Here is a 13,617-nt window from a genome sequence, read left to right on the forward strand (position 1 = left end):
GCTCTAATGCGACCGAAACTACGCAATCGAAAAAATGTTGTTTACATTTTTTGCGGGAACTCATCGCAACTGATTTCCGGACAAGCTTCGCTGCATCGTAATCCATCCAACGTACCGGAAAGTGGCGGAAACCTTACTTTTTTTCTAAATAGTTGGCTGAAGACTGAGAAATATATTAAATGCAAGAATTTCAATCTAAATGTGTCGGCAAGATCTTCTGAAGGCGAAAATTTTGCCGATAATGCGTCGCCGTAAGTCTTTAAATCTTCGTTCACTCTCTGCACAGTGGATCTGGCAGAAATCTTGTGGTTCTGGAAATGGCAGGAAAGCTCTAGTTGGGCCCTAAAGGTAGATGTTTTCCACAATTGTTGCCAGGTGAATTTTAAGAAGAAAGTGCTGCCAGCAACTTTGATAGTATATCTGTTACACTCCATGTACTGCAACACTTACATGCATTGCAAATGATTTCCAGACAAGCTTCACTGCATCCTGATGATCTGATCCACAGGGAAGGATAACATCTACCTACTCAGCTACTCTGTGAGCCACAACTGGATTTTTTGAGCCACGAACTAACAAATTTTTGAGCAGTAAGCCTATTTCCCAAGCTGTAAAAAGCCATTCTTGAACCACAAACTCTTGGCAGCAATGGCATTTGCGCAGATGACAATTAAGCTCAAATTTTGCACTAGAAATAGCAGTTAAAACATTTCCTAATTCTCATGCAGTTTAGCTCATGCTAATGCCTACCATACATTGTTGCAAAAAATAAAACACAGTTTAGAAGAGTCTGAGAGGCGAGTTCAAGATCTTCATCTTTGACATAACGTTCTTGCTGCTGTCACAGTTTAATATATACGAGTATGATGAGAGCATGGTATTAAACCGCGGACTTGAATATTTTATGGAATGATATTCTATGATAAAGAAAGAAAGGAGTCAAACATACAAAGTTCAGGAAACGCTTGTTAAGAAGTTTTGACTAACCAGTAAACAAAAACGGTTTACCTGCAATGAAATATAAGCTCTAACAGAATAACTTAAAAAGGCTACCTTATAGAAACGACTAATATAATTTAAGAAACAAAAAATCCTTGACATAATGAGACTCTTTTACGAGCAGTTTAAGACATGTGTTGTGTGATTCTTTTATTTATACATCACTCTTTATACACCACTCCAAAGGCTCTGAAGGCTGAAGCATTTGCATTTAAAACCAAAGGTTTTCTAATTGTGGCTCTTCCAAATAATCTAAATCTGTGCAGTTTTTGGCAGGCAGTCTTTATGGAAACTGGGTTCTGTAAGGGCCCACTGAGCCTGAGGTCTGCAGTAATTTAACAGCCGTGTTCTTTCAATTGTCCCTCACAATTTTATTTAAGTACCACCAACATTTTCTCTCAGACAACTTTGACTTTTGGCCAGACCTGTGCTTTGCTGAGGACATTTTTCCTTTTCTTTCAAAAGCACTCATTACTTTTGAGACAGTACAGGTAAACAGGGTAAAAAGTGATGGGCGGGGTAAATCGGGATGCGCGTCCCACATTTCGTAGAAATGTTGTAGCAGTTGAACTAATCCAGATATTGCAAAACTAAAAATAGTGGTGTAAACTTTAACATTTTTACTACCTATCTATAATGTATAAAACTAGTCAAGAAATCAAACATATACTATCTCTAAAAAATTGCTGAAAAAAAGTGTGAAAAGTGCGATTTAGGAAAAGTACTTCTGCTAAGGTCTGGAGCAAAAAAAAAATATTCGCTGTATTAAAAAATTTTACTTACATTTAGTTGCACCCAGGTGTCGGCTTGAAAACGTAATTGACGGAATTTGCCTATCTCATTCCAAAAGAAAATGGCAGCCATTTCCGCTTGATGGGGTAAAAAGGGACTTAGGGACACCCTTAAAAATGCATTTACAGTAGAACCTCAGTTAGCAAAGGCTCCAGTTAACAAAAAAAAATAATTCACAACAAACAGAACAAAAATTTACTAAAAAATGATTAACAAAAAAAATTCACTTGTTGAAAAATTAGTGCATCATCAGTCGTCACAAAATTGCAAAATTGTACATAGAATGCTATACCGTATATAGAATTGTGCACTGGGCATCATAGAATGAAAAGTAATTGACCTATTTCTCCAAAACATATGATGGTTTTGGAAACATTATTTTCAGTTTCAGGTATGTTTTTCATGATCTTTTTTGTTATAGTGAAATCACTTGACTCGATTAAATTTGTGCAAAATTACAAACCATCTTGTGAGCTTACAGATACAGAAGAAATGCTACTTGTCTGCTGATATGAAGCTTGCAGTGGACAAGGTTGTTGTCAATGCTCAATGGCATGTACATGGATACAGTAATATCACATTAACAATATGGTAATTAATGAATATGGTAATATCATATCAAAAAAGGAAAAACAAGTAAAAATCACAGAAAATGTCATTTATTTTACATCTACATCATCTATAATGAAAGAGGAGGACAGCAGAGTCCTGTTAGTAATAGATGAGTACACTCTGCATGTTTCAAATGTTTTGAATTTAACTTTTATTGCAAGTGTCCTGGATTACCCCGTTCCCAGGGGTAATTTGGGATGCTTTTATTTTGTGTCTGGCACCTTTCGAATAGCATATGGAATTTTTTTGAAGATGCCATTCGATAGCCCTCACACTGAGCTATAAAATGAGCCTAAACTTGTTTCTGAAATGTTTCATGGTAAGAAGTTATTAACAAAAAGCTCTCAAAACCGTCCCTTTTTACCCCATTTGATGGTACCTATAGAAACGTCGAGCATTCAGGAAGTTTCTGTCACACCAGCACCTGCCATATGGGCACCAACAATTTGGCCTCTTTGACAGTCAGATGGTTTTGTCATTTGTGGGTTATATGTTAGGTTATAGACAAAAAAAATTACTAAAAATATCTGTGTAAGGATAAAATACCAGTTAGCAGCAACAATAAACAATAAAACATTAAAATATGTCACGTTTTCATTGTTTATAACAAGTTCAAAAAATTATGATGTCAAAATGTCAGGGGTTTCCTTTATTTTGTCCAAACCCTGTTTATATTACTTGGCAATAAAGGTGGAAGAAGTGTAGCAAATGTTATTATAGATGCCATTGCAAAAGTAACAGTGTAGATATATAGAAAGCATTCATAAGCTGTAGAATTTTCTCTGTATTTTCATATTAATGAACTCAGCAAGCAAAAAGGTAGAATTGAGCCTTGTTTAACAGCCACTTTATTTCGTTTGTATTTTAATTTGCTTAACAATTTTTATCTTACTTTGAACATGAAAATCGAATAGCCATTTGACTCAACTGCTCAAATACAAAGGTCAGAAAGAAAAAGCTTTTTTTGGCAACCAGTTCAGCTGCTTGCCATTTGCATCAGAGGTGCTACTTGCATAGAGGCTACCATTGATCCACTGGTCCATTTCCATATAGTCTACCCCAAGCCCATTGCATTCTTTTTTCTTTGATAAATTTAAACTGTAAATACTATAAATGAATTTTTAGTTACTCAGTAATAAAATGTACCACAATTACTTTTTTCAATTAAAATGTTTCTTTTTCTTAATTATTGTTATGGTTTCATTTTCAGATCAATATGGTACAGTTGCATTTGTGGGAACAACGCAATTTGCAGCAGGCAAGTGGGTGGGTGTGGTTCTTGATCAACCCGGTGGCAGAAACAATGGCACTGTTGAGGGACATACATATTTCAAGGTAAGCATTATTTTTAAAACTAGAGAACACAAACATTTTTGATACTATATTTTTTTATTTTATGAATGCACATCAATTAATTTTGAGTAGCACGATTTGAATTATGTGTTATTCCATAATGAAGTGACTAATTAAATGTTTTTAATTTTGATTTTCTTAGCAATTAGATATACATAAAGGGATTCTTAAAACTTGTTACATATTTCATTATTTTTTTGTAGTCAATCATATGGATCTGCAACAAATTTACTTATTTGGATTGCAATTTATGTCATAAACAGAAATTTATATCATAACATCTTAAGTAAGCTATCACTTATTCATGTCTCATGATTTTATGTTTGTTAATCTGTTCATCATCTTTTTCTATTTTTAATCTCACTGAGATGCTAATGCTGCTTGTCTCTTACCATCTGCAGTGTGCAGACCATTTTAGACCTACCACTCCTCAGTGTGATAAATTATTATTTATTCACTTTAATCCACCATAGCTAAAAGTGTCAGCACTCAGCAACCTCCAATGAAAATGTACCTATACAAGTACCAGATTTTACTGGCATATCCATGTATATACTGTATCTGCATTTTATTAAATATATATATTAATATATATTTAGTAAATTATATTCTAGTTAGGCTTCTTTTTTTATTATTGTATATATACCATATGCTTGTTGATTGGGCATAAAATGGTCACTCTGACACTTCAGCCACTCTTTTTTCAATATTCAATTGTGCACTAGAAGACATATACTGATTCAAATAAAGAATGGTCAGGCCTAGTAAAATTCTCACTAAACAATTGATGAAGAATGTAAAAAAAAATTCCTTCTACTCAACCTAACATTTCCAGCACATTCAAGCCCTGCATGGCTAGCATCCTTGACAATCAAAATAAGAAATATAGACAATAAAATTTCTCATTTTTGTGACAACTATTTTGCAACTTGGTTCACTACACTAAAGTGCAGTGAATCAAGGCACCATTACACTACTATTTAATTAAGTTTAATTATATGATACTTGTACAGTGTGAAGACAAGTATGGGCTGTTTGTGCGACAAACTCAGCTCGAGATGGCGGATGGTTCTGGAGAGGATGCCAACAGAAGCCTCCAAAAAACTATGCCAACACCCCGCTCGAGGTAAAGTATTTTTCCAGGGCCTAGTCTCATATTAAAATTTTATAGTGCCACATGGTTACTTAATTTGAACATGGCTTGTAATTTACTTCTGTAGTGTCAGACCTTGCTTCAATTCTAATTTTTTGCATGTTTTTTTCCTGAAGAGGCCTCTGTTTAATGAGATTTAGCTTATTTGCATTATAACACAATATGGGCAAGAAATAATTTGATCATTGTTCTAATTATAAAGTAAGTAATATTGTATTTAACAAGTAAGATAGAAAATCGCGGGTTGATTGAAATTGTTATTTTGATTTATTTACATACTAATGATTTTATTTGCTATTAAAATGATTTTTATGGTAAAAAATGTGAAAGGCTAATTGCTTTGTTGATTTTGTAATTAATAATAGTTTTGCCGCTTTCTTAGACCCTTGCTCAACCCTCGATAACCTGAAGCTATGCGTATGCAGTCATCCCCATCCTGCTGTACTGTTCATTAACAACTTATTTTGTACTTTGTCCAGTGCTGGCAAGCGACGGATTGAACCTACCAGGTAAGATGCTGCTTAGTGGCTTCTGTGTTGGTTTAATATAAGTTATTCATGCCATGTAATGGCCAAAATATTCAAGGCAAGAGACTTTTTCTTGGTCAGGCTTGCTGTCATTGGGAAGACTCGGCTACAATTTTTTTCGTCTATATTACATTGAAAATTTCTGACAATTTCTTTAGCAACTTTAGGGAATATTATAACTCTTAATACAATTGGCATCAAATTCCCTTCAATATCATATAATAAACTGGAAAAAATTTTGCTGCATAGACTTGGAGAAAATGAAGGCAGGTAGCAAGCAGGGATTCCATCGCATAGAAATTCTGCATGTATTACCAAAACTACATTGCAATTCCATTACTGACCCCGTGCATGGTTTAAATTTAAACTAATAATAATAATTGTATTCCCACTTGAATGCTCTCAGTTTAAGGAGGAAACCGCAGGGCCATCCTGTGCCTCAGAAACCTGATCGCCTCAGGTAAAGAAGTTGATCATCGATTGCACTGATGATCCTGTCTGTACCTTTGCTTTTTATGTCAACTCTTACTCACTGCAATCCATGGATATTCTAGAGCTTCGTGAATACTCCAGTGTATTTACACTTCTTTTTGTCTTTGGATAAAATTCTGTTGCATGTAAACTATTTTTATTTGGTGACCATGCATGAAAAGATTTATATTCTATTTTGTAGTTTGCAGGGAACCGTCAATATCTTTGACTTTTTACTTGCTTATGCTGAACATTTTGTTCTAATTCATGTACATTTGTGTCTTCTTTTCTACACACGTTTCATCTGAGTCAACCAATCCATTGTGTTTCCAACTGTTCCTTGCATATTTAAATGTTTCTTTAATTACAGGTTATAGTTACATCTCTTTTAGTTTAACTGTTGGTAGTGAGAAAGCTCAACATTCTACTTTGGTCCTTTGATCGAACTGCACTACATACTCTCAATCTGTCTGAGTGCCCCCCCCCCAAACTGAGCTCATAGTACAGCTTCATGTCTAAGTTTTCCCGCAAAATTTCTGTAGGCAAGGTTCCTTGCATGTCCCTGCCCTGTTGCTTATCAGACTGGCTGGTGTCCCATGCAAGCAACTTCTTGCACGAGCGTCGTCCTTGGTGTTGCTGCTCACTCATCATTGCTAGTCTCTGAGATTCTAACACTAACTTTCACTCAATTTTAGTGAGCTAACTGCTGGCTATTAGAGGCTCTCTGCCTGCTGTTGATGATGAATTAGTGTTTTTTAGCGCATTTTCTCATTTATGGAAAAATGCACTATTGTGCTCGCCATGTCCGTCCGTCCGTCTGTCTGTCCCTCCGTCTGTCCTTGACCTCAAGTTTTCGTCGACGAGAAAATGCGCTCTCTGTCACTCACTGCAGTGAGTACAGAGTTATATTTTTTATCAAGTTTAGCGGTATCTTCCACGTTGTTAGAGATGGAAAAGTTTTATTCTTCAGTAGAAGCGAAAATGCAGGGGCAACTTTATGCTACAACCGTCACTCCCAAAAGATGCATAACCCAGTACCTGCTGACTGAAATATTAAAGGTTCTACGTTAAATAGAAAATATAACTGCAAGTGGAAATGAGCCAGTTCTCCTTCAATGTTAAACTTAACTGCAGTATATTATTTCTAACCTTCAATATAACTGCATTCTCCTTCTATGCCATCTGTAGGCTAAAAATGGCACAGGTTGCACTTTTCATTATTAATCATTATGCATGTATGTACAAAAAATTCAGGTTCTACTTTAGATCTTTAAGGGAACTTTATGAAGAAATTCAGATGTTTGTGTATGACTTGTATAGCTTATCAGAATGAGAAGTTCATGTTCATTGACAAAAACTGTAATTTACGTAGTAATAAACAATAGTTTGATAAATTTCTCTTCCTATAATTTTGATTACATAGCAGCCTCTTTTTTTGAGAATGTGATTATTTTTCTGAGTGAATTTGTTTGGAAAAATGAATGAAATACCTAAACTGAACGCTGTTATTTTCATAGTCTATACTAAAAATGCATGCACTGGCATCACATTTAATCCCGCATATTTTTTGTGTTATTTGAAGCTCCTGCATGAAGCTTCTTCAGTAATTACTCTATTCATTGTTGAGCATTCTTGTGGATTCAATTTTCTTGAGCATTCTTGTGGATTTTGTATTTGCACTAAAAATTGATACATCACATTAAGATCTGTGTAAAAACCATTGCATTGCCAAAAAATATAACTCAGTACTCACTGCAGTGAGTGACAGAGAGCGCATTTTCTCGTCCGTCCGTCCGCGATGTCACGAACAGACAGACGGACGGACGGACATGACGAGCACAATAGCGCCTTTTTTCACTAAACCAGAAAATGCTCTAAAAATAGTAAGATCTTTTCCTTACTTGAGTAGTGTGCATGTAAACTCTTGAGATTATTTTTTTGATTCTTTGTGAATATCAAAGTGTTCAGACTCGGAAAAAGTCACTCAACAAATATTGATCAAGAATAGGTGTTGGAAGATGGTGCTGTGAAAAGTTATAATTTCCTCTTGTGTTCATCCTGTTTCGAATATTAACATTTCTTACTTGCCATGCCCATCTATTATTTAGTTTATTTAATACAAATTTCAACCTTTTTATCTATATCCTTCTTTCTCACCTTGCCTTCTGATTTTGTTACCCTGAAAATAAAAAAAACTTTTGTTGCTTCTATACACAAGCCATCTCGATTGTTGGAAAGAATAATTTCTCTGTCGCCATATCTTCACTTAAATCTTCTACATATTTCTAACCATTCTTCCTCCACAACCTAATTAATAAATTAACCCAATTCATCATCAATTCTTGCATCACAACCCAATCAGTTAACAACCCAATATCACGCATTAATTCGTGCCTCACAACCCAATTTACGCATTAATTCGTGCCTCACAACCCAATTTACGCATTAATTCGTGCCTCACAACCCAATTTACGCATTAATTCGTGCCTCACAACCCAATCAGTTAACAACCCAATATCACACATTAATTCTTGCCTCACAACCCAATATCACACATTAATTCTTGCCTCACAACCCAATATCACACATTAATTCTTGCCTCACAACCCAATATCACTTGCCTCACAACCCAATTAACTAACAACCCAATTCACGCACTAATTCTTGCCTCACAACCTCCCCAGACTACCAATAGCTGGGGGTGGCAGCGGACTACCCACTTCCCTGCGACGCACGCCTTCTTCAGGCAGTGGCTGGCGCCAGTCTGACGTTGACTTGGCCAAAGGCATCGTCTCTAGCACCACCACCCCGGGCAGCAAGGAGTCAAGTCCCAAAACTGCCGACATCAAGAGAATGTCTGCCTCTTTTGTCGAGGTAATATGGTTAATAATCTGTAAAGATAATAAGGTAAATCTGTAATAAGGTGGTTGGGCAGTCTACTAAAGATATCAATAATTTAACCAGCAAGTTGGCGGTACTTAGAGATACTACTAATCATGTAATATGATTTCAAAATTTCTTCTTTATTAACAACTCCACTTTGTTGGAAAAATTCGTAACCATTTTAACCTGCATTCACAACATAGCAACTGGCATTCACGTTCGAGATGCAGGAAGTATTCTTGCTCCATCTAAACTTACAACTTGCACTCGCGTTCATGTGAGCAGCATTTAATAATAAATTAGCATGTTAACTTCACTATTAGAGAAAATAAAATCAAACGAAAAAGTGTCGCCTCTTTCCAGATGACCCCTGAGGAGACCATGGCACTTCTCCACGGCGGTCTCGATTCTCCTGTGCGTTAAACTCTCTGGTTTTCTTAGCGACAAACTTGAGCTATTCTTAACACTTGCGAACTTTATGAACTTTTTCAATATCCCTTCAGACTTTGCTATGATAAAACAGCTGGTAAAAGATATTGAACATTAATTATTTGAGAAGTCATGATTTAAAAAGCTCTAGTTTGATCCCATGATCGTTGTCTTGTTGTTCGATTTGTTGTGTTAATCCGCGATGTGAAGTCACGGTTCAATAGTTCTAACGAAAGATACAGATAAACATTTATCCTAGTACAATATTACCATTCTGCGGCAAATGATATCAAGTTTCAACAATAAACATAATCTGATGCTACATTATATGTAAATTCGTTGTTCCCGAGCTTCACATCGTGTCTGGTTTGTTGTGTGCTTGGGCATGCCTCATATTTTACAATGCAACGTAATTGGCATGCATTGAAACGCATATCTTCCTCGCAACCCTCCATATTTTTGCATCTTTTTTTGCGAATTTGAGTGTTGATTCAACTTACTGTAAAAGTAAGTACAGTCAAGAGTGTAACTTTTAAACATATATAAATAACCGCGCTTGAGTTTGACTTTAAAGCGGATCATTACTAATAGTTAGTTTTATCTCGTGCATCGTTTAATATGTACGATTTGGTCCACTTATGCGTCTTCATGTTATATTTAGTTTAAAATATACTGGTCTATTTAATGTATGAACATTGTATGTTTGACAAAACCTTTATTATTATTTACATAAATATATAAATCCTCATGCAAACGGTCCTCACTAAATTTGAAATTGTATAGTAAATGTTTTAGTACCGTCTTGGAAGTTCTAAATTAACGTGGAAATCATGACTCTGCCTTAGTTCAAGTGCCATGCCAAAATTATATCAAAATGCATGCACAACATTTTAAGTCGTTCGTTAGTTTTATATAGTAAGTAACTGATATTACCGCCTTGTTTCAGGTCCAGATTTTATATCCTGTAGTTTATGTGTTTCTATTTGATCCCTACAGCATGAGGTCAGGCCCATTTAATCGTCTCGTGAGAATCTCAGTCGATTTTTCATCTCAAAGTTAATGATTTATTACGGATCTATTTTCAGTTGCGCTATGTAAAAATATGTATGATTTTTGGTATGTATTTTATATGTTGTTTTCATTTTTGGCTTCTAGTTTGCATTGCTGCTGCTGCGCTTGCTAATTTCTTTGTTTGTTGATCATGATTTGAAGGTTTGAACGCTCTCAAAGATATCATAGTTTCCTTAATAATCTTTGCCTCCATAACTTGACCCTGATAAATTACCTTGACTTGAACATAGGGTTTGTTATTATTGTGCGAGCTGTTCATGATAAATGCGTGTATGACATTTATAACCTGATACGGTCGGGTTAAGAGATACTCTTTTTAATGTTGTTGTTTAATTAATTCATATTGATTGAAGATGAGACTTATCTCATAGGTAATAATTAATTTTTTGTAAACAAATTTCGTGCGCTTACGATTTTTGAATTTAGTCCTTCAATTGATCTTAAACGCAAATAGGTAATAAATATCAACATTTTAAATTATTACTATTATGCTGACCTAAATTACTACATTTGTTCAGATGGGCTTCGTTGAGAATCGCAGCCCTGCTGCAGCAGCCGCAGCGGCAGCGGGCGCGAATGTTCAGAACGCCGCCGCCGTTCGTCAAGAGGAACGCGTCAACCTGCAGGAGATGGAAAACCTGCGCGCTGAAGTCAAGGATCTCAATGAGAAGCTCGAAACTCTCAGGAGTGAGTGGAACATAGTCAGACTACTACTAGTAAATATGTCTGATGTTGAATAAATTGATTATTTCTTTAAGGATCTCAATGAGAAGCTCGAAACTGTCAGGAGTGAGTGGAACATAGTAAGACTACTACTAGTATATATGTCTCATGTTGAATAAATTGGTTATTTCTTTTGCAGTTATATGTTAGAAGCATATGTTGTTTGGATTTCGGTTCCTGTATTTAGACTGAACGTCATTCTCCTCAGCATGAGAAACCCCAATAATTTCATATGTTTTTATACAGTAATTGTGTGTTAGTTTTATAGAGATTATAATTGCTAGGTTAGGATGGTGAAAGAAATAGTTTATGATTAGCTTTGCTGTTATGACCAAGAATTAATTTACTCTGATGAAACTAGAGCTGCATTTTATTTAGTGTAAACTTTTTAGTGTAAATTCTTGTATGTTTGCAGTCAAGCGCTCACAAGACAAAGAAAAGCTCAAGGAAGGCGAGAAGTTGCGCCTGCAGGTCGAGCAGCTCACCGAGAACAAGACTCGTCTCATGGAGAATTTGGTGGGCTGGGGTAGCATTGGGACTCGATAATTATTTATAATGCAACTACTCTTATCATGTAATTTATACATATTGTTCAATTGTTTCTGGTTTTTCTTCTGCATAACTGTGTTTTTTTCTATTGTACTGTTCTTCGTTCTTGCAGTGTATTATTTATCAATTTTAATTTGTGATTGTTTTATGTGCCAGCCCCCGGAATTAAAATGAGGCCTTTATAAGTAACCACCCCTGGGATCCTCATAGTAGGACAAGTATGAGTAGTAACTTTCCAGTAGGAAAGTTACTTAAAAACGATGCTGTATTGCATGCTACTACTGCTTGTGAGCTCATAGTGTCAGGTTGCGTGGAGCATCGAATTAAGCATCGAACTTGCGTACGCGATGAATCCTTTATTTATTGAATCAATTTAGAGTTACTCGAACGAATAAAAGTTTTTTTCTAGCGCCATGTTTGCCTCTGCATTGCTCTTAAAATCGTGTCCTGTTTGTTGGTTAAATGACTACAAATTCTCGAACAAAATTGAAATATTTCTTGAGACCAAATAAAGAAGAACTGAGATAACATCGGATAAAGTAAGATATTCTTTCTCGCTTGTGAAACTATGGGTGAAAGTAAATTTTTTATTTAAAATTTGAGCTCTCGCAGAAGTTTGGACATAAATACGCACCTAAAGAGCACTGGTACATTGCTGTATTCAGGCGCAGCTGCAGAAGGAGCTTGTGTCAGCTCGCAACGAGGCTCGTGTCGCTGCCGAGAGTCGCAACCAGACGGTCGAGGACACGCAGGATCTCGCCGACACCGTCGAGATGCTGACGCTCGACAAGGAGATGGCAGAGGAGCGAGCAGAGACCTTGCAACTTGAGCTCGAACAGGCGCGCGAACAGATTGAGGAACTCACGTGAGTTGACCGCTCACCAGTCCACAGGTCAAACCCGGGTAGAATCAGGATCAAAAACCAGAGTATGCGTAATAATATAATGAGTTTTATGCGTGTTTGAAAATGTACTTTTTGTCTATGGGATGACAGCCTAACTGAAGAATCTAATCGCGCATAAAAGTCTCTGGACTTATAGTTCTTATTTTTCAAGCGTGGACCTCGAAATCCTGAAGGAGGCCAGCGGGACCAAAATTGGATTGGGAAGCGGAGGAAACACAGAAGCTGTAGGCGGGGCGACGCTGCTGCAGGTGAAACAGCTCGAGCAACAAAACCAACGCCTACACGACACTCTTGTCAAGTAAGACAAATATTCATACGTAATTATTATATATGACGTCTCTCCTGTGAAAAATAGATTTGTTTATGCACAGCCGACCTGTGCTGAACAAATTAGACTATTCCTTACATCTATTCAAGCGGGTGTACAATTGTACTAATTAATAACTTATTTGCTCAGGATGCGTGACTTGGCAGCTCACGAGAAGCACGAGATGCAGAAGCTGAGCAAGGAAATGGAGGCCCGCAAGACGGAGTTGGGCGCCGCGACGCGCGCCAAGGAGGTGCTGGAAGGCGAGCTGGCGCAGTGCCGCGCTCAGGTGGCTGACCTGCAGGAGCAGGTGGACGCGGCTCTGGGAGCTGAAGAAATGGTCGAAACACTTACCGAACGAAACCTGGAGCTTGAAGAACAAGTCATGGAGCTTGGAGAACAGGTGGGTGGTGTTTGCCATTTTAGCATTTGATAGTCGCTACCCGTTTTTTTTTTCAGTAGAATTTTCGTGCAGTTTTTAGGTATGGTTGTTCATAACTGTCTTACCATAATTTTATTCAGAATTTCCAGGTGTATATAAAAATTCCAAGCTGGCGTATTTCTAACAACTCTGAAATGCAACAGGTGCGAGACTTGGAGGACATCAACTACACAAATGACCTGCTGGTGGAGAGTTCCAAGGAGCAGGAATTAGAACTCAGAGAAGACCTGGACCTCAACCTCGCCAAGCTCAGAGAGGTGATTAAATTTCAATTAATTCCGACGACTATTTATGAAGTTTTGCATGAGAACAAAACACGTAAATAGCAAGCCAAATTAATTATTTTGTTGAAATGTGCATTTGGGATGCTCAGCTTGGTACAAACTTTCAAACGTCGTCAAG

The 13,617-nt window shown here is 36.7% G+C and overlaps 1 protein-coding gene across 4 annotated transcripts in view; it reads left to right on the plus strand.

The window, feature by feature from the left end:
- Nucleotides 1-13,617, plus strand: part of LOC108675740 (dynactin subunit 1) — a 23,920-nt gene that overhangs the window by 1,469 nt on the left and 8,834 nt on the right. The window contains exons 2-13 of one of the 4 annotated variants that reach the window (XM_018163769.2): nt 3,614-3,738; nt 4,770-4,882; nt 5,389-5,418; nt 5,843-5,896; nt 8,592-8,781; nt 9,154-9,204; nt 10,809-10,977; nt 11,429-11,529; nt 12,228-12,427; nt 12,618-12,764; nt 12,924-13,176; nt 13,359-13,472. In XM_018163769.2, the coding sequence (XP_018019258.1) occupies nt 3,614-3,738; nt 4,770-4,882; nt 5,389-5,418; nt 5,843-5,896; nt 8,592-8,781; nt 9,154-9,204; nt 10,809-10,977; nt 11,429-11,529; nt 12,228-12,427; nt 12,618-12,764; nt 12,924-13,176; nt 13,359-13,472 (1,547 nt within the window). The remainder of the gene's footprint in view (nt 1-3,613; nt 3,739-4,769; nt 4,883-5,388; nt 5,419-5,842; nt 5,897-8,591; nt 8,782-9,153; nt 9,205-10,808; nt 10,978-11,428; nt 11,530-12,227; nt 12,428-12,617; nt 12,765-12,923; nt 13,177-13,358; nt 13,473-13,617) is intronic. The other 3 variants (XM_018163771.2, XM_018163772.2, XM_018163773.2) reach the window with 3 other exon arrangements.

This window comes from Hyalella azteca, unplaced genomic scaffold (genome assembly GCF_000764305.2).
Source record: "Hyalella azteca isolate HAZT.00-mixed unplaced genomic scaffold, Hazt_2.0.2 contig8077, whole genome shotgun sequence".
NCBI lineage: Eukaryota > Metazoa > Arthropoda > Malacostraca > Amphipoda > Hyalellidae > Hyalella > Hyalella azteca.